The 21526-nt window shown below is 40.7% G+C and overlaps 1 protein-coding gene across 1 annotated transcript in view; it reads left to right on the plus strand.

Moving 5' to 3' along the window:
• Positions 1-21526, plus strand: part of NRP1 (neuropilin 1) — a 116180-nt gene that overhangs the window by 40858 nt on the left and 53796 nt on the right. The window contains exons 4-6 of the mRNA XM_014945035.1: positions 7258-7439; positions 12107-12334; positions 20065-20220. Of these exons, the coding sequence (XP_014800521.1) occupies positions 7258-7439; positions 12107-12334; positions 20065-20220 (566 nt within the window). The remainder of the gene's footprint in view (positions 1-7257; positions 7440-12106; positions 12335-20064; positions 20221-21526) is intronic.

A 21526-nucleotide genomic window follows, 5' to 3' on the forward strand; every position in this document is an offset into this window, starting at 1 on the left:
TCAGTTAATGGCATTAGTAAATTACTGAACAGTGGCCAAATCCCAATGGCCTTATTCCCAGAAATCTCTTAGGTTGACAGGAGCTTTGTATGAGTAACTTCAGTGAATTTTGGTCCTGGGTGAAGACCATAAAAACGCCAACTCACAAAAGACCAATGGAAACAAAGGCCCCCCAAACTGACAGAGATTTCAGTAATTTACAAATCGTTAATCGATTGCAAGTTGCATATTTAAATATCCAGCACTTTAGAGAACTGTGGGATTCGGATGATATGTTTTCTCCCTCAGGGGGCTTCATCCGCACCATGAATCCAGTACAAGCAAAACCAGCTTAAAAGCCTCCTTCCATGGGCACTTGCTCCCGCCTCCCCCTTTCTCACGGCGTTTGCACAGCCTGGCTGATGCTATTTCAACTGTATGTGTGTCCACACCCGGAGAAATGATCCTTTGGGTTTTTTAATAAATTTGGGAGAGAGGGAGCACAAGGAAGAAAGAAAGAAGGAGGAAAGAATAATAAAAAAATAGTCACTTCATTCATCCCATCAAAGACATGTCCACACCAAAAGTTGACTCGGCAGGATGGAGGAAGACTTCTCTGTTGGGAAGACAATGGTGTGTGATGGGAGCGAGCAGCCAGGCAGGAATGCACCACGCAGGACCCCATGGCACCAAGCACACTGGGAAGGGGCTACAAAGGAAAAAAAACCCTGCAGTTCCTGTGCATCCCCATACTTGGGAAGTGCTCGTGCCTGCTTAGGCCTTGGGGCTAGCTGCTGACACAGCAGTCACACAGGGTCCTTCAAGCACCATGTGCTGCTTTAACCTCCATCGAGAAGTGTTTTGAGACCCATGCATGAGGATACCTGCATGGCCAGTCCCAACTGCCAGGGAAGGCTGATGTGTCTCCATGGGAGGGGGTTGCCCCTCCAACACCCATGAGAGGGGTGACCTTGCCTGTGTGGGGCACAGGAGGCCCCAGAGAGCAGTCAGGCTGCACAGAGGCTTGGATGGAGAACAACCCGACAGACGCTGAGGTTACAGGCAGAAAAACAGCCCATTCGGGGCTGTGCTCAATTCTTTACTTTTAACACCGTGTACTTATTTTTCTTGTTGCTAATAAACTGGGATTAAGGTTGGTGTCCCTCGAGTGCCTGCAGTTCTTAAGCTTTAGCTCTGGGGTACAGATTGCCTCGTGCCACGAGCACTGCAGTAAATCCCACACCACTAACCCTCAGTCACTAATGGGGCACAAATCCATGGCACAGAACAACTCGAAACTCATTATTTAGATTTCCTCTTGTAATGCTTTCTGTTCAGCTAAAATGGAGCCTTGTGAGGAATTAAAAAAAAAATCTTTATAAAATAAAGGCAGAAGAAAGATACGTACTAAGAAGCAAATTCTCAGAACCAAAGGTAGTCTGACCAGGATGGATAATTTGTGTTGGGTAGAGATTAGTAGCTTGGTGGAAGTGGAATCAGAGTGATAGAAGAGAGAGGTGGAAAATCTTTTCATTCTAACAGGTGAATAACACAAATACTCATAACCATCCTATAGATGCATATCATAGTAGGCTGCAGAAAAATATGGCATATTCAGTTGTAAATTATATTTGTATACGCTTCACTGGTTGTTTCATAAAGTAAAATGGCAGATATTTTGATTTCAGCTCAGTTCTGCATATGTCTTGGGAAGGAATTTTTTTAGGCAAGAGGCATAAGATCTCACTGCCCTAATAGTAGGAAAATGTGTAGAAGCAGAGCGTAGCTTGGCAGAGTGGCTGGCTTCAGCAGCAGGCAGGGCTTTCCAGCACTTTCACTTCACTTTCTGCAGTACAAGGTGCTATGGTGCACTTCAGGGGTCGCCAGCATGTTCAGAACTGAAACCAGGCTTAAGCGCTGTTATCATCTACTAGAAACTGGAAATAGAAAATTCACCAAATCAGCTGTATTTGGCAGCTGTTTATGGTTTTCATTGCCTGGTGCTCTTTTTATAGGTATTGCTTGGCCTTTTCCTTGGACCTGTAACTTACGCTTTCCAAAAAAAAAGAGCAAGTCTTTTGTAATTCCATCAAGAATTTGTAGAGGAATTCTAGATTCTCTCATCTTTCCAGTGGGAGTGTGTCCCAGACATTGTGTTACTGAACAGTAAAATTAGGACCATTGTCCTGGTTTGAGGTAAAACAGAACTAATTTTCTGTTCAGGGAGGGAAGGAGGGTCCATCTGTCATTCCGGTTGGTCAATTTGGTCAAAACCACGATAGCCATGTCAGGCAGTGGCTGGGAGGAGCGCAGGAGCCCCATGCGGCCTGCGCACACCACACGGGATGCAAACAGAAAGCAAACAAAAATGAGATATCAGGCAAGTCCCAGGCAAGCAAAAACGGAATGCTTTTTGCATCATGGCATAGTGGCTCTATGAATACGTTCACTGGTTACCTCCTGTTCAGGGCAGGCATCTCCTCTTTCCGCACACGAACTCGTGCTCTCGCCTTTCACCTGAAACTACACTCCGTGGTTAGCACCGTGTTTATATTTACATCTATGTGCCATAAACCCTAAAGGACTATAACATTACAAGAAATATTTGCCACACCATTGGCAGCAGTAACTGAGCGAAGAATTGCCAAGTGGGAAATCCAAATTTGCAAACTCAGTATTCTGGGCTGCGCGCCAATCCTGTCTGGGCGCTGCGGAGGTGACACATTCCGTCTCCTCACAGGGATGCCAGTGTGCCAACTGCAGAGATTAGTAGCTTGGTGGAAGTGGAATCAGAGTGATAGAAGAGAGAGGTGGAAAATCTTTTCATTCTAACAGGTGAATAACACAAATACTCATAACCATCCTATAGATGCATATCATAGTAGGCTGCAGAAAAATATGGCATATTCAGTTGTAAATTATATTTGTATACGCTTCACTGGTTGTTTCATAAAGTAAAATGGCAGATATTTTGATTTCAGCTCAGTTCTGCATATGTCTTGGGAAGGAATTTTTTTAGGCAAGAGGCATAAGATCTCACTGCCCTAATAGTAGGAAAATGTGTAGAAGCAGAGCGTAGCTTGGCAGAGTGGCTGGCTTCAGCAGCAGGCAGGGCTTTCCAGCACTTTCACTTCACTTTCTGCAGTACAAGGTGCTATGGTGCACTTCAGGGGTCGCCAGCATGTTCAGAACTGAAACCAGGCTTAAGCGCTGTTATCATCTACTAGAAACTGGAAATAGAAAATTCACCAAATCAGCTGTATTTGGCAGCTGTTTATGGTTTTCATTGCCTGGTGCTCTTTTTATAGGTATTGCTTGGCCTTTTCCTTGGACCTGTAACTTACGCTTTCCAAAAAAAAAGAGCAAGTCTTTTGTAATTCCATCAAGAATTTGTAGAGGAATTCTAGATTCTCTCATCTTTCCAGTGGGAGTGTGTCCCAGACATTGTGTTACTGAACAGTAAAATTAGGACCATTGTCCTGGTTTGAGGTAAAACAGAACTAATTTTCTGTTCAGGGAGGGAAGGAGGGTCCATCTGTCATTCTGGTTGGTCAATTTGGTCAAAACCACGATAGCCATGTCAGGCAGTGGCTGGGAGGAGCGCAGGAGCCCCATGCGGCCTGCGCACACCACACGGGATGCAAACAGAAAGCAAACAAAAATGAGATATCAGGCAAGTCCCAGGCAAGCAAAAACGGAATGCTTTTTGCATCATGGCATAGTGGCTCTATGAATACGTTCACTGGTTACCTCCTGTTCAGGGCAGGCATCTCCTCTTTCCGCACACGAACTCGTGCTCTCGCCTTTCACCTGAAACTACACTCCGTGGTTAGCACCGTGTTTATATTTACATCTATGTGCCATAAACCCTAAAGGACTATAACATTACAAGAAATATTTGCCACACCATTGGCAGCAGTAACTGAGCGAAGAATTGCCAAGTGGGAAATCCAAATTTGCAAACTCAGTATTCTGGGCTGCGCGCCAATCCTGTCTGGGCGCTGCGGAGGTGACACATTCCGTCTCCTCACAGGGATGCCAGTGTGCCAACTGCATCCCTGGCACAGCATCTTCTCCTGACAAACTTATGGAGAAGAACTGCTACCACGTCCAGAGGGAGATGCAAGCTGCTTTCTGAGCTTCATTGGCAGCAACTCCATTTTCAAGTTGTGACTGTACTTCCTCCTATTTACAAGAACAGTTGTTTGTGATACACTGTGGTCTCTGGTAGGATTTTGAAAAGTGCAAAAATGACAGCAGGACATTGGTTTCTAAGTATAAACTAGTAAAATCCAGAGTAATTTCATTTCCCTAAGAAAAAAATGATATACGTACTCACTCACAGCAGCCCAGATATCAGATGTTGCCACCAGTGTGGGACAGTCCAGCTCTATTTGTTAGCTGCCAGGTGAAAGACATGGTTCTTAGAATATGAAGGTTGTAGGGCTGGTCTCTAAAGTTTTCCCTTTTCGAGTCATACTTTGTACCTATTGTCTTACAGCTAAACTTCTTTTCTGTCTGTCAGTAATTTTTCACAGCAAAGAAAAAAATTGAAAAATCCTCCAGTCTTCTACAGGGCTGCATGACCTATAACTTGCAAAATCCATTAGAAGACAGCCTTTTAGTAGCCAAATTGTGTCATTTACAATTGCACAGCAGCTAGAAAGAGCACCATAAATTACAATTCTGTCACTATAAGGGACAAAGGAAAGGTGAGGGCAGGCTATCGCTATAAAGGAGGAAATCTAGGAGGGTGACAGAATTTAATTTGAATATTTTTCACCAAAGGTACTTCATATAATAGCAAAATTGGTATTTACAGGTTAATTATTTGTTTGGCCGTATACAAAAGACTTAGTAAGACTACAGAAGGTTGTTTATTTTTAAGGTGTAGCAGAGTAAAAATACTGAATTCAAACCTTTGGGGTTTTTTCTTTCTTTATAGATGAAGTAAAAAGGCATGTCGCTTAGCATTTTTAGTTAAAATTTTTCATATTATTTAATAATTCTCAAATAGGGTTCTTCTTGATATTTATTTGAGAAATTATCTGCTATTGAGGCTTGAGCAGTGAATGGTGCCTGGGAAACTGGTGAAATAATGTCATCATGGAAAGCAGAGCAAAGAGGGTCACTCAGATGTCGTAGTTTTATGTGGTTACTCTTTCTCTTTAACGAGCAGTTAATTATTCAGAGAAAGGTTGCATTGTTAAAAAATTCTTCCCTAAAATGTTCGTTTCTTCCCTAAAGTATAAAAACTAGCAGCCTGCATTCCTGAGCACTTCCAGCAGGGTTTGCAGGGAACCTAGAGCTGGTATTCTTAAGGATATTTCTAAAGGGAAAAACAAAACCAAAAGGCAAACCAAAAAAGCCCAATTCTGAGGTTGTTTTACAACTGCCCTCCCAACTTTCAAATCCTGTTATACATATATCATCAAGAAATTACAGAAAGATATCTCATTAAAAAAAAAATGCAGGCTACTTAAAGTGTCTGTAAAATTATCTCAGAAATGAACATTTCCATTTGTGTTTCCACCAATCTGAAACGGGACAGTGAAGGTAACTAGCTGAGCAATTGCTACTGGAAAAATCAAATACATAAGAGAAAATGTAGTTAACACAATATTTCACATATGTTAATGCTTACAGTTCCATCAGTGTCAGCTTTATTTTCTACTTGATATACACCAAAGCTGGCACAGAATTTTAACTGATGAGGTAATGTCATTTTTAATTTAAGGAGACTTAAGCCGTCCACTTTAACTAGTGATATCATCTTTGCAGTTGTCTCACGGGTCTTCATGTAAACATAAGTAATGTGCCCTGGCCGGTTCGGAGCAGGGTTGTTAAAAATGACATTGGTCATCATGAAGACATTTTTTTTCCTTTGATCTCTTTAAAAATGTCAGGCACACTTTATTGTCCTGTCACTTTTAGCTCTTCCTTGTATATTAATGTGCTTAGAACATTTCAGGGGATGTAACAGTAGAATAAAGGTCTAAACAAATTAATGGCAACATTTTAATGTCAGTCGTGGTAGGATAACTAAAAGTAAATGAGATTGTCTGGCTTATAGCAACTTGTTAAATAAAACGGCAGCAGGGCTGAGACACAAAGACACAGGGGCAGAGAAAAGCCTTTCGCCCCAGTCCGAAAGGGGGCCCAGAGGGCAACCCAGGTTCCAAATGCCACCACCCTTTAGGGAAAGATTAAGCTGATTCTACAAATTGCGTCTGCTCCTTCTTCCCGTCCAGGGTCGAGTGAAATCATCTGCTAATAAAACTTAAAAGCAGACCTGTCTCCGCATCTGCAGCTCCTGCCTCCCCGTGGTTTTTATTCTCATTTGTACTCTCCTGGCTGGCTGGGTGACCGGGAGAGCTGCCGGGTTCTCCTCCACCCACCAGACCAAGCCCTGCACATCAGCATCTCTGGTGGCAGGGCTGAGGAACCCCAACACGACTGCTGCTCCCGGGCAGACCCTTACGACCAGTCGTTATTGCATTATCGTACGCTTTCCCTTATAAAGTCCTTAGGAATGAAGCAGGTAACCAGGGGAGGATTTAGGCCAGCCTGTTCAGTAATCCCACACTCTACAAGTATGATTCTTGGTTCAACCACCTAAGCAAAGATGATTTGTAACGAAACAAGTTTTGTCTGAGAAAAACCAAGTGCTGTGACTGACGTGTGGATTTTGGGATTTGCTCAAAACTATTTGTCCAGCTAACAAGGAAAATAACAGATTTTTCTACCCCTGATCTGCAACATGATGGAGTTTTAAACAAAATCTAATGTTTAGGGATTTATTTATTATTCTGTGGACATATGTTTGGAGGACAGCATATGGAAATCAAAGTATTGTTCATAAAGAGCTCCAGCCAAAAAGACATTTTTGAATTCATAACAGAACTTCACAGTTTGAAAAGAATGCTATGCATTATGTATTGATAACAACACTACACAGACAAAGGAACACAATTTAATAATACAGAATTGTGCTCATGAGATTTCCTTTTTTTTTGTTAATTGGTTACTTTAGCTGACATTGTCTGCAAGCATAATGGACACCATTCTTCCTAATAGTTCCATGTTGCCAGATGATGTCTACAGACATAATGTAGTCCATTTTAATTATTTCATTTTGCTTACATCTTTCAGCATAATGCATTTTCCAAGCAAGCTAGCATTTTTCTTGATTATCTATGTTGTGTTATGGTTTCTAAATTAATTAGGTTTCCTTCTTTCCTGGAAGTTAAAAGTTTCTTCCTTCCATTTATCTACCAGGTACGATTATGTTGAAGTGATTGATGGAGATAATGCTGAAGGCCGCTTGTGGGGAAAGTACTGTGGAAAAATTGCTCCCCCTCCTTTAGTGTCTTCGGGACCATATCTTTTTATTAAATTTGTTTCCGACTATGAGACACACGGAGCAGGATTTTCTATCCGCTACGAAGTTTTCAAAAGAGGTGAGAAACAATTCATTGTTATATAGCTCATAAACTGTGATTTTTCTGTTTTAATCCACGATAATTCTTTGGGATGGAGAGAATACATGAAAATGCTTGACAGAGAAAATTGTATTATCCTTGTCATTTTAAGGTGGGGCATGTATTCAATGGGTGTAAATCATTATGAATCAAATGGGTCAGCTGCATCTGAGATTTGACTCCTCTGGGTGTAATGTGATAGTCTTCATCAGCTGTTTGTTTCGACCTTCTTAAAACCATTAGCTTTCTTCATTATTTTTTCTTTGTGATAATAATTACTGTATGATTTACAATGTTTCTGCCTTAACAGCACTCTAACCTTCTGAGTCCTTGACTTACTTTGCTTAGTGTTTTGTTCTGCATTCCCAAGAGATGGCTGTGGACTCAGAAGGGACTGGAGTACACATGGGCAGCAGATGATGGGGTTTTTTTTGCTTTCACAAATCATGTTTGGGAGGTAAAGGAGATGAGAAGCTCACACTGTTCACATGCATGACCTGCTGGATGCTTGTGCCAGGAGTTCAGTGCCGGTGAGCGCAGATAGCTGTGTGGGGCACAGAGAGAGCCCAGAGAAACGAACAGTCCAGAATTAACCAGATCTATAGGCAGTCCCTCTTTGGTCACTGTCTTTCTGAGTCAGTATCTAGAAGGGGAGTAAGATCATTATTTTGGCATACACCTTCCCTATAACTGGATGGAGATAAATAATTCATATATTCTACGCCTGAAGAATAGAGGACCAAAACTCATTATATATAAAAAGACAATAAGCTTAACTTTATAGAGAAAAAAAAAATACTGACTACAACATCAATGTTGAGGGTCATATTTACAGAAGCAGCTCAAAACTCTAGATTTCTGATGCACACCACTCCCAGACAGTGCCCCATGTTCAGAACCAGTTCAAGTCCCTTGTACGCACCTAAACCAGAGCCAGATTGTCAGCTGCGTTCAGCACACGGGCTTGGTGGCAGCTGTACTGTTAATGAGGAGAAGCACAGGAGTGAAGTCTCTTTTCTCTTGCATGCTATTGCTGCTCTGCACAGTGCTAATTGGGGCCACAGACCTCCAGTTCACCATCTTCCCTGTCTGTAAATCCACTCTTGGCTCCCAGAAATTCTTTTGGTGACCTTCAGGGTCACATTTTTTGAAAGAACTCAGCATCCAAATGACACCAAGCTTTCCTGAAAAAATACCTCTATTTATTTTGGTGACTTTAGGAGGCTAAACTCTTGAAACTGTGTCCTGAAGTTTTCCTCAGTGCTTACATATACAGTACCGTCTTTTCGTAAGGCTGAAACACAAGAACAAGTGAAAGAATGACCTGTGAAACAATCTATTTTAGCAACTGAGCATTTTCAAGAAAAAAGCTTTTATTTATTTCCTAATAGTGTAGTGGCAACTCAGAGCTCTGACAGGAATGCTGTGTTTATTTCCTTGTGTGGTCATTTACATCTCTCAGTGATACACATTAACCATGTTAAGATGGCATTATGAATGCGATTTTACACGCACAGAAGTCAGGAAACTCAAAATTATGGCTCCCAGAGCAACTTTAACTCTAGTTCATTCCACATAAACTGTATATTAAGGCAGGAAAGTTATCACCAGGTGCAGTGTTAGAAATGCTATGTGTACACAAAGGATACAACTTATAGTTGCTGTGGGAACCTAGCCCTTTTTAACTTTTGAGTTAATGCATATAAGCTATTCCAAATTTACATTTTAATTTCTGTACTGAATAAAGCTGACCAGTTTGCCCTGTTACACAGGTGAAGATCAGTTGCTCACACCAGACTAATATGCTTCATTTTAGCATATTCACAACTTAGCTCAGCATTTTCCAGGAATGAGAAGTATTAGAACGATCCCAAGCCTAAGGTCCTGCAGTGCTGACCTGAAGGCTGATCTGCATTCCAGCACTCAGTATATTTTTGCTCGTTATTTCTGTGAGAGCATCCTCAGTTTTTGAAAAGAAAAACTGCATTATGCTACCTGTGTCCTAAGGTGAATTCTAAACTTGATGCTTAAAATGCAACATGCCATGGAAATAGCAAGGAGAGAACAGCACACATAACAACTGTGATAAATGTAGTATAGGCTTTGAGAGCAGGAGATGCTTTTACTTCTCATCCAGCTCCTTAGGCAAAAAGACACTGAAGAAGTTGAATTCCAGACTAAAACATGAAATCCATATTGCCCAATGTTTAGCCCAATTGAAAAGTTCATCATTTTGGCTGTGGCAGCCAGCCTGTCTTAGGATGGATGAGTAGCCAATTCACTAGAAGAGGATCTACAGGGTTCACATTCAACATTCCTAACTTCAGTCGACTAAAGTTATGGTGTAAACTGAAAGAAAAGATGGTGTCAACCAGGAAGGCAAATGATTTTCTGGCTCAGTGACACCCCCAGAAAGCAGTGTCATCTCTTTTTCTTTCTTTGCTCTCTCTTTTGCCTCCTCTCTCTCTTTCCTTCAGCTCAACTCTCTTCCTTTATTTCATACGCATGCATGCATGTAGTTTCTCCACCTCAGAAGTACCTAGTCTGTGAACTCTCTGCTAGAACCTTTTCTGCCAGTTTTCCGTGAACGTTGCCCCACGGCATTCCTCATAGACTCAGCGTTGATTTGATTCCTGGAGCTCCTACACAGTGTCAATAAGGGGTCAAAATCTTGTGGAGGGCACTCCAGTGAGGCAGCTCTTCTGAAAACAGTTTTTGTTTCTTGCACCAGATTGACTTGAACATGTTTAAAATAAAGCAAGCTGGTATTGAGATACCATGTGTGAGTATAGGGAGCCTGACGATTGTGCACTCACAGAGCCAGGATCTGGCTGTATTTAATAAAGCAATAATGATTCTGGCTTACATTTTATATTGCATCTTTTATTGGATTCCAAGAGGAGTACAGAGCACTTTATGCTATGAATGGCATAGCAAAGCTATTTTATCCTGGAACAGCAGCTACTGGTGGGAGTGCGGAGCAACAATCAGAATATAACCCTCCTATACATGACAAGGAGACAAGGGAATGACAGGGAGAGAAGAGAAATATCCCACTAATGCGTAAGGGGGTGATTTAATTATAGGCAAAATGTAATTTCCCAAATTGGAATGGGTCAGGTTACATGAGCATTAATATCTACATCTTCCAAAATATGCCATGAAGTGCTCTGAATATTGATGTGATAGCTCAAGCATTTCCTATCAGTGTCTGTTGAAGGACAAAAATACCTGAACTGACTAAATTCATTCAGACCTCTCTCTTGCATGCTGAATTTAGCTGGGAGGTGGCCAGATCTGTGGGGGGTAATATGTTTGGCACGTTCACAAGGAAAACATTTTCTATGGTGAAATAAGAGTATTCATATATGCAACAAGCCAGATTGTTTTCCTTCAATGATCTGTGTTAAGCATTGGAAATCTTCTAAGGTTCCTGACTGCAGTCTCTAAGGATGCTGGACATCCTCATCCGTGTTGGAACCTGACACACACTCATCCTCCAGCACAACCCGTTGCAACCAGACTCTGTCACCTGTGTCCTGCCTATTCTCCGTGTCCGAAAACCTTCATTTGAGTCATCCTACCCAAACTCCCCAGGCCAGCTGTTATCCACCAGTGCCCCAGATCCTGTAAATCACTTTCCATTAAACTGAGAGTGTCAAAAGTCAGAGAGAGAGGGGTACCTCTGCTGACCCTGTGGGAGGATGCGTGGGTAGTGCCTGCGGCTGGCTCTGAGCACACCTGCAGATGTGGGATCCACAGAGATGATTCCTAAGGGACCTAACTAAAGGAGAAATGTGATCTGTCAACAAGAGAGGAACTCCAGTTTAGTCTGCTGTATTCACAAAGGCAAATCTAGTGATCTGGCCCTTTGTACCCTTACGTCTTTACTGCGACTTTCCTGCTCCACCAAAAAGCAATGTTTGGAGCATCCCATTATGCCATGGTGGGGACACTGGGGAAAGCTGGTGTGTCAACATTGACATTAGGTGACTTCTAGCAACACTGCCTGTAATCACACAGTTTATCATGCCTGCACTAACAGCAACATTTTACTGGTGCACCTGTGTCAACACCACTCAGAATGAGTCACTCACCCTTGGTACATGTACGAATTACCTTTCACATTTAGTTTGTCAAGGAGGCATAGGTCACATCTGGCAGAGTTACTGAGTCAGTGCTCCAGGAATCTGAAACCACTACTCCCTCTACTGAATTTACTTACCCGCTTTCGTAAAAAATTCTATTTCACCAATAAAAGCCTGTCAGCTGTAAGATTTAAAGATTTGAGCTTGAAGGGGCTATAATTATTTCTCTAGGGCTCTGTCGAGATTTCTGCAGCTTACACTTTCATTGTTCCCACATGACTTTGTATTTGTCATAATTTTTTCTAGAGCTGGTACAAGTTTTCATATTGTTCCATACAAATTGAAAATTGGAGATCAGACAGTATATGCGAATTGTGCTTTAAAACCTGACTATCAATAATAGGAACAAGCTGGCTGAATGATTAATACAGCGATTAAAATGAGGTGTTTCATTGAAAAGCCACCTTTGCTGCTGGAGAGACAATACGACCTAATTTGTTTTCCAGCTAACTACTTTGCATAGTGTTAACCCAGGTGACTTTTTTCTTTCTCTTACAGGACCTGAGTGTTCCAGAAACTTTACTTCATCAAGTGGAGTGATAAAGTCCCCTGGATTCCCTGAAAAATATCCCAATAGCCTTGAATGCACTTATATTATCTTTGCACCAAAGATGTCAGAGATTATACTGGAATTTGAAAGCTTTGAGCTAGAACCCGATTCAAATACTCCAGGGGGAGCATTCTGTCGCTATGACCGATTGGAAATCTGGGATGGATTCCCTGATGGTAAGAGAAAAATGGACTGTGATATGCATAACCATTACTCTGAAGTGGGCTGCAGAAGGCATATTCTCATTTTTTTAAATGTCATGGTAGAGAGATCCTTGCTTGATTTATGTGGAAAGAGTTGAATTAAAGAGAAATGGGGAAAATGCCCTGTAAATTCATTCAGTAAAGCATATCACAGTATGAATGATTTTTTTTTTTTTATGAAATATGTTTAATTTTGAACAGTTGGCTTGAGGAAAAGCTCTATTTTTAGAGGAAATATGTGATGGACCTCCTACACTAAAACAAATTAATTATGAAGCCTTATAATGGGTCCCCAAACTTCCACAGCTAACACAAGTATTGTCCAGAAATTTCCAACAACTTGCACAAACTGGACTTCAGGTACTAACCCTGCAGCTTGAGGAGAAACCAGGGTACAGACCAGCTGTCAAAGCAGAGAATTTCTTTGCCAGAGAAAACATGGTGTCAGTAGCCTAGAAATCATAGTGACAAATGATTACCCAGGTCAGTAAACACTTGTTGAGTTATTCATTTGGGTAGCTTCGATGATCAGGCACTGCAGGATTCCTACACGATAGTGCTCTCTCTTCCAGCAGTATAAGCAAATCCAAAGGTTTTAGCTAAATTTGTTAATTATTATTAGCTGGACACATGTGTCAGGGTGGGTGTATTGGGTACCCTTCTGGAACTTACTTCTCTGCCATCCCAGTAATTTTCCACTTAGTTGTTGACCACACTTGACCTTGTGCAAATTCACTAAGTGCATAGCTAGATATCAGCTAAGCCTATAGAGCCAGTGAGCCCTCATTTCACCCTCTGCCCAGTCTCCTATGCCTGCTTTACACTGAGACTGGTAAACAAAATAGCTGCATGATTTCTCTGTGTTTTTTCATGTATGGCAATGGGCCCTCGAGACCCTGGTCCCCTCTGGGTAGGACAGCCATGTACCAGTTCTCCAAGGACTCCAGCTCGATAAGCTGTGGCTCCCGCCTGAAAGGGACTGTTCAAGCTGAATTCCGAACCTTTAGGGTGCTCAGACGCCTATATGAACTGTGCAAACAGCTATCTAAAACCGATTGTTTGCGGTGCCTTTTTCACTATTTCTATGTATGGCATAAGATGGTAAAGAGAAGCATCTTGAAGCTGTCCTTTTTCTTCTTAATTTTGTAACTTGTAGCAAAATTCAATGACTGAGAATTTATGTTGTATGTGTTGGGCACTAATTACAGCTATTTCAGTTTTCCACTGGTGTGATAATCCATATTAATAGATATTTTCTTTGCTTTTATGAACAGAAGTGGGAGTTTCTGCAAACTGCTAATCCTACATTAATATTTCATTTAAATGAAAACATATAACTTGAGGAACATATCTTCATAACACATTTAAACTTGCCTGTTTTCCTACATAAATCCACAATATAATTTTAATTAAAGCTTTTATTGATGCCACAGTAAATAGGTATGTGCTTTTTAACGTATATTTGGTTTTCCTTTTTGTTTTATGCTTAATGAGTTTATCGTGGCTCTTTTCAACCCACTCCAATAAATAGTGAAGAAAAAGCCATAACAGTAGCTGAAAGACTATTTAGTATTTAATGCCTCAGTTAGAAAAACTGTATTGTAACACTACAATAATGACGTCTGGAACATTTACTAATAGGTTTACTTGTATATAGGCTAAATCTTTCCAAGCCGAATTCCTGTAGAACTTACATTTAAACTGACATGTGAAAAGATGATCCAATCAATCAATTTATGTGCAATATTAACAAAAAGAAATGCTTATTGTTAGTGTCAGAGGGTTTCAAAGAGGTAATTTCTTGGTTCAAGAAAGTGTTTGAGCCACACTGAAGAGCAATTAACAACAGGCATTATCAGCATTCCAATTCCCCCACAAACCTAAAATGAACCTGACATCCAATAAGGATATTTACATGTTTGTAAATATTCCACTGAATTTGTAGACTAGAAAGAAATGTTCCCTTAGATACAAACTACTGGAGGTTGCGGCTGTTGTAGGGAAACATTTGCTGCATCATTTCGCTGTCAGAAGATCCTGAGCCAGCAGTCAGTCTCTCTTGTTTAGCTTCACACAACAAAAGCAGAGAGGACGTGATTGCTTCTCTGTAAATGCATCACAGGATGAATCCCTGGGAGGAAGAAGAACTATTTTAACTGAAGAGCAAAGCTGACACAGGAAACCACTGGCCACAAACTGAAGATAGAAATGAAAAGTTTCTAGATATCAAAAAGAGAGCATCCAGATAATCTTACCAAAAAAAAAAAAAAAAAAAAAAAGGGAAAAGGAAGAAGAAAAAAGTCAACTTAGATCAACTAACTGTTTCAAGCTATTTATAGTCACTATTAGTCCTAGAACTGACACCTTCTAATTGGAATCAGAAAAAGACATTTCATGAAAAAAAAAAAAAAAAAAAAAAAAAAAAAAGGGGAAAGGAAGGCAAAATAAACCTGATTTGCATGCTACATGGAAGTAGCAAATTTCTGAAAAATATTTGACAGCGCAGTTTCTTTTGATGATGGCAGGATTCACCTGGGGTGGGTCTTTCAGCCATTGGTCCGTTTCCCTTTAGTCCAAGAAAAAATATTCTGAAGCTACATCTACATTATCAACTGAAATGGGGCCAGGGTATGGTTGTGTGTATTTCTTAATTGCTGGCATAGTCCCTTGCCCAATTTTAGCCCATATCAGCTTGCACTTTGCCAAGCAATTCCTAAACATGGGTTGGAGGGCAGCAAAAGCCGGGGGTCATTCCCAAGAGGCAGCTTGGATACAGCCATCCTGCCTCAGGGGGAAGAGCCCCGTGGGAGCGAGCTGTGTCACACTGTCAGTCTAGTCCCAGGAACAGTCCCCGACCAGGAACTGCAGGTCTGGAGGATGGTCCCTGTTTAGTAATGCAGACATAGCCATAAAAAAGTAAGCTATTTTACTTTGTTGCACTGCATTGCTGCTCACATGCCCAGTTGTGTTAGAGGTTAAAGCCCCCGTTGCACTAATCCAGTAGAAAGATTTTTTAGGTGTTTGGAAAAAAACGTATATCCTTCAGGTCAAATCCCTGTCCCACAGCAGCACAGCTTTGGTTTGCAAGGATGATGGCAGTATTTTAATAGGACACGGAGAACAGTTTGGTGGAAAATAGTTGGGGCCACAACCAGAGCAGGATTCGATGGACAGTCCCCTGAATATGCTGCTCTCACCCAGCTCTGGAAACCAGGCATCAGTGTTTGAGCCAGGCACTGTCAGCCCCTCTGTTTTCAGCAGAGCAGCACTGGGCTCTGATCTGTCGCAGACATCTACTTCAGAGTGTAGTTAATGGACCTCTGAAGGTTCTTATCTCATTGACTGCACTGGGAGCCATGGATCACTAACTCAGACATAAACTTCAGATACCTAAGTTAGAGCAGATGAAGCCCAACATAAGTGGAAAATGTTTTCACTGTAGAATTTGATCAGCTTCAGTCGCTAGAGACTGGCAGCAAATGACTGCTGTTTTCTACAGTTGAGATTTTTTTTTCCTTCCTCCCCCCAAAAAAGCAGGAAAACAAGAGAAATGTTCTCTTAAACAAATTTTCACAATGATGTTTAAAAGGATATGTCAAATCAGTATGCTTCCATTTACATTTTGCTCGAGGTAATTGCTGTTTTTCTGATGGAAAACAGTTTTCTGTTAGACAATTTGCCAGCAACTGTAACAGTCATTCACAAAGGCGTTAATCCTGAAATGCTCTGTCATTATTATGAAGTCCTCAGCCTACCTGGTTGTCCTTCTAATATACTGAGTCTGGCAAGTGCTGAGTACTTGCATCTTGATTCTGCAAAACATGGGCTTATCCTTGAAGTATGTGAGCAGTTACATTGGCTTCAAAAGGAATTTACCAAGGACACTTATGGGTCTGAAGTTAAACACTAGTGTAAGTGTTTTGCTCATTCAGGAGGGGAATGGTAGGCATTCAGGAATACCTCAAACCTGGTATTTTATTTTCCCTTTGGTCTTTTCTTTAAAACAAAGCGATAAGTGAAACAATCCCTGTTGGAGAATATTTGGGAATTACAGACACATTGCAAACATTGTGCAGAAAATGGGCCATGGTTTGAAGGAGATAACAGGTGGAGTTAGAGCAGGAGAGTGAGTAGATCACAGAATAGAAATATGTGATTTTGCATGAATAAACTAGACACCAAAATATCCTTGCCCAAGGCACAAACGTACCTCAGCCAGCCTCAGCTGAGAAGAGTCCATTGATGACTTTGAAGAAAAATAGCCCACTCAAAACCAGGACTAGCTTAAGTGATGAATTGCACATATTCATCATGCAGCTCTCTTTGAAGCTCTATAGACTGTCTACTAGGGGCTCAGAAGTAATTTAAAGAAGTTTACATATGGTTTGAGAACCGCAGGCTAAGCATTGCTGCTTCAGTCAATACCACAAGAGCTTCCACTGAATTACAAAGCAAAACAGAATGCTTTACTTCAGTCGTTAGCATCAGTGCAAATGAAGGTTGCTATTAATCTAGCTGTGTTTCTCCTCTGTTGCGATTGCATTCTACACCCTTGTGAGAAGCTATTAAGATACAGAAGCTCAGTATAGGTGACTACTGGACTCTGAGGATGGGATTCATTTTTCAGTTCTTTTCTCTTTAGCATCCTATATTGTGTTTTGTCAATAGCAATTGTCATATGTTTTGTCAATAGCAATCATACTGCCATGAAAATACTGTCCACAGCACACCAACATACTTTTAAGGTATTAAGGCTTTAAAATTTAGTAAAATGACTAGTTAACATAGCATTTCTTTTAATATTTTAGAAGTCCGATATACCTATACCATTTTTCTTGCTTGTATTTTGTTGAGGTATTTTAACTGAATTCCAAAAGCCAACATTTCAACTGGATGTGCCAATGTGTATTGCAATAAGTCTCAAAATTTCCTGTTACAGATACTCTTTGTCCAGAAGGGAAACAGTAGAAAATAAAACAACAATAGGCACCAGCCATATTCTATATGTTCCACACTCAGATCTGGAAACCTTCAAACATATATATTAGAAATAATCAAGGATTTATTCAAATTCTAGATTTAGACTCTGCGTTTTGGGAATAGCTTGCAAAACAAGTTTCTTAGTTGCCCTTCCATCTTTTAACTTGAAAGTTACTCAGTTTTCCACTATATCCTACTGTGTCAGTGGAAGGAGGAGCCAAGGTCCCAGAAATAGCTACAGCATGCGCAGTCAAGTGAAGTAGCTGGCTCACCGAGATGCCTCTGTTCTGTGGGTAATGTAGAAGTGTCCTTGACTGACGACATTCCCAAGTCACTCGTATTTGGACTACACCTTGCTGGGGAATGCTGACAGAGCGACATGATGGTCTACGGGTAGAGACTGCAGAGCTCTCTGGGCCTAATGACTTTTCAGCACCTGCCACCCTAAAATTTCTATTTGGAACTGAATATGGTACATTATGAAAGCCCATCTCATTTTGTAAGGAAGGGTTAGCAACATGGTTTAAAAAAAGCATTGGCAGAGTCTATCTAAGCAGACAGCAGTATCAGCCCCTGAATGATTGCTCAAACGGTGTTCCCCACGCAGCATGTATTTGATGTGGTGACATCTGAAACATTTGTCATTCAAAAGTTTTCAAAACTTGAAAGGAAAAAAGGAGAACTTTGTGTTAGCTATTTATGTAAGAAGAACAAGAATCTCTATTTCATCCAGTTCTGCTCAGATCAATACCGTATTAGCTCAGTAGGCTAAGGTTTACATGTTGTGCAAAAAATTCAATACTTCTTTGTGTCACATTCTGCAAGTTTTTGGCTCTCACATCTACCCAGCTAGCAAAGGGAATTGTACTGTGATAGCAGGGCCAATCTGTAGAAGACTGAAATGCAGAATCACTAAATATGTCTTAAAAATTATAAACCAGTGAGTCATGGGGAATCTTAAAGCCTGTCTGCTTTAAACAAAGTTCTCTTCTGTTTGTCATTTCAAAGAGGCTTCCCTACAGGAAGCGGGAGGAGGGAGGCTCAGAGTGCCATAACATGGTTGGCCTTATCCTCCTTATTTTCTTGCAGTTCAGAGCAGCATCAGCAGCTATAATGTTGAAAGGCCATCACAGGAAAGAGCAGGATCAGAGCTGTTTGCACACAAAAAATGCAAAGAAAAGGGAAAAAAAAACCTGCAGCAATTGGAATGGGGGCATTATTTTGCGTTATTAAAAAGCCACTAATGGTAACAGCCTAAAACAACTTTCTCATTCCAAATAACAAAACTGCAAAGCATTAATGATTTCTAGTACAAGGAAGAATTGAGCTCATACCCTCCATAGGGTGTTTCATTCTACCAATACTGCATTGACCTACCCTGGTGGAAAAGGGCTGAACTGGCAGGTATTTTAATTGCCATGAGATTGCCAAGGCAACTGAAGACTAACTGTGGCCAGAATATGGATAGAAAAGCACATGCTGGCAGCAGGAGCTATAACATCTGAGCTCCCTCTTTCTGGCAACTCTAGGGCCTTACAGAAATGTGTAGCTTACATAATAAAGTTATTCCAAGCTGGAACTGTTTTACTTGTTGGAAAATGCCAATAAATGACTACAAAATTATGTTAGCTGAGGATTTTCATTGAACTGTGAATAATTAGGATATATAAACATTTTCTATTTTAAACTGAAAGTGAAATGGACTTCCTAGAGAAATGACAAGGTGTTAATTTAAGCCTGGAAAGCCAGTGGTGTAAGCATTAGAATGACATCTTATGATTATTTCCATGATTGACTCCATGGATGGATTTTAGCATTATCTCTTCTATTGTTTGTAAGCACAGATGTACCACTATTCAACAGCCTGGGGACCTATCTGTAGGGAATGCTCAAGTGCTGGAAGGCCACATATGTTGGTTGTGAATTGAGTAGCTTAATTAAGGAAAAAAGATTATCTCACTGCACAGGAAATCCAGAAAAATATCAGGAACTGGTTTATACATTATTAACACTGAGACAGATCATGTGTGTGTGTTTGTGTATGTGTTGTGTGTCGTGGAGATATACTTAAGAAATCCTTGCTCTTTTGAAAGGATTAAGATTTTCCTCTTGAATTCTTTTACAGTATTCTTTAATATTGAGCATATGGGCAAAAGATCCGTGAGGGTGTGCTGAAAGCCTCAATAGGAGGGGATAAAGAGTCATTGGTCATAGCCTTAATATGAGTACAAAAATGTTTTTCTAAGTTTGCTGTAAAATTAACAGATTATCTGCAGCATTGAGCATAAATCCTGGAAGGTCCTGTTTGAACTCCTATTCCCAGAGCATCTTATAGATTGGGTGGGCAAATCAGGCCATTCAGATATCCTTGTCATAAATAGGTGCTTCAATCACACTTTGGAAAATACTTCTGGTGTGTTATACATGCAATTTTGTGCATCGTTGCCTTCTCTGCACACTTTAAAGGACACTTTTTGAAAATCCTGGTTCTTTACATTTTCAGAGGTTTATGGAGTGCTGTCTGGAACATTTTAGAAACAAGATTACTAGGGTAGGATAAGCAATTTATTGTTCACCACTAAGTTATTGACAATATTGTGATTTTGGACAGTTGTAGAGGTTCACTATTTCCTGCTGAGGGACTCTCTTTAGGTCGCTATTGTAGTGGCATCTATTGTTGTTGTAGAACTGGTAGTTTACTATTGTATCCTGTCTCTTTGCAGTTGGCCCGCACATAGGGCGTTACTGTGGACAGAACAACCCAGGACGTGTCCGGTCTTCAACAGGGATTCTTTCAATGGCATTTTACACTGACAGTGCAATAGCAAAAGAGGGATTCTCAGCAAACTACAGCGTGTCGCAGAGCAGTGTATCAGAAGGTCAGTATTTACCTATCCCACAGAGCTTCTTGGAAAATATTCTCTGTTATGTCTTCTTGCACACCAGGTGTTGCATAAAACTTTAAAGAAACCTTAAATAAATAAGGTGGTGGGGAAGAGCTGGTTCTGGTTTTCTTTTTTCTTTTTTCTTTTTTCTTTTTTCTTTTTTCTTTTTTTTTTCTTTTTTCTTTTTTTTTTTTTTTAAAAAAAAAAAAACAGCTGCCCTTTGAAAAGCAGTGCAAGAAGCAGAATTCTGCTTACAGTTTTATTCTGCAGTATTGCCAGGAAGTTGGGATAATTATTGTGAAAAACTGTGCTGACCAAGGAAACACAGGAATGCAGGGCAATTGAACACTTGTGTTAAAACAATGAAACACGAACAATGAATGCACTATCCAAAGCCTTCTTTTATTACGTGGAATAAGCTTTGATGATCGATTTCTTGAATAAAAAGAAGCCATTTAATATATGTGCTCTTGTTAAACCATTTCATAAGCTATCTAAGCTTTGTTCTCTGTCTCGTATTTTTTTCCCAGTTGCCTCATTTTCATGCTTACCCTTTGGTCAGAGAATGAAACAAAGTGAGGGAGATGCAGGAAAATAACAGGCTGTGTTACACCATGTCCTTGCAGATTTCCTTGCTTTGCTCAATGATAAAACACACACTTTAAAGCAAACTCTCTCCTTTCTGCGACTTACTGAGTTTTGAGCAGATTCTCTAAGATTTGATGTACTTGTTTAGCCAAAGAAGGAACAAAGGAAAAATAAGTAAACTGAAATTATACCTGTTACTCCCCTCCCACCTTTCCTTTGCCCCTTGCCTCTCTAATAGCTTTCTTGTATGCGCATAGCCAGGAAGAGGGAAGAGGACATACCTCAGCCTCTGCAGATGGGAAGCATCCTCCTTTGTCTCTCTCAGATTGTACCTCCATCTAGCTTGGTTTCTCCTTATGTAGGTGCTGCTCCTACCACTTCATTAGCTGGCACAGGCAACTTGGGTCCCCATGTCCCCAGCTGCCACAGTCATCCTCCGTGGGCTGTGGAGGCATCATCACACTGGAGCCAGAATTAATAATATCTTCTATACTGGGATGCCTTCGGCTCTTAAATACAGGACAACAGAACAGGAGAAGTTAGTGTGTGTGAAAACCCTTTTGGATGATAAGAGGAGACATTTTCTATGATGCGGGCTTAGACAGAGGAGTGGTTCCTCCCACTTAATTTCAGCCACCCTTGCTCTTTGTGTTGTCACTGCAGAGAGGGTCACCTCCAGAGGACAACTCAGACTACTTATTTCAGGCACATG

The sequence above is a fragment of the Calidris pugnax genome, unplaced genomic scaffold, assembly GCF_001431845.1.
Source record: "Calidris pugnax isolate Ruff unplaced genomic scaffold, ASM143184v1 scaffold54, whole genome shotgun sequence".
NCBI classification, from domain to species: domain Eukaryota; kingdom Metazoa; phylum Chordata; class Aves; order Charadriiformes; family Scolopacidae; genus Calidris; species Calidris pugnax.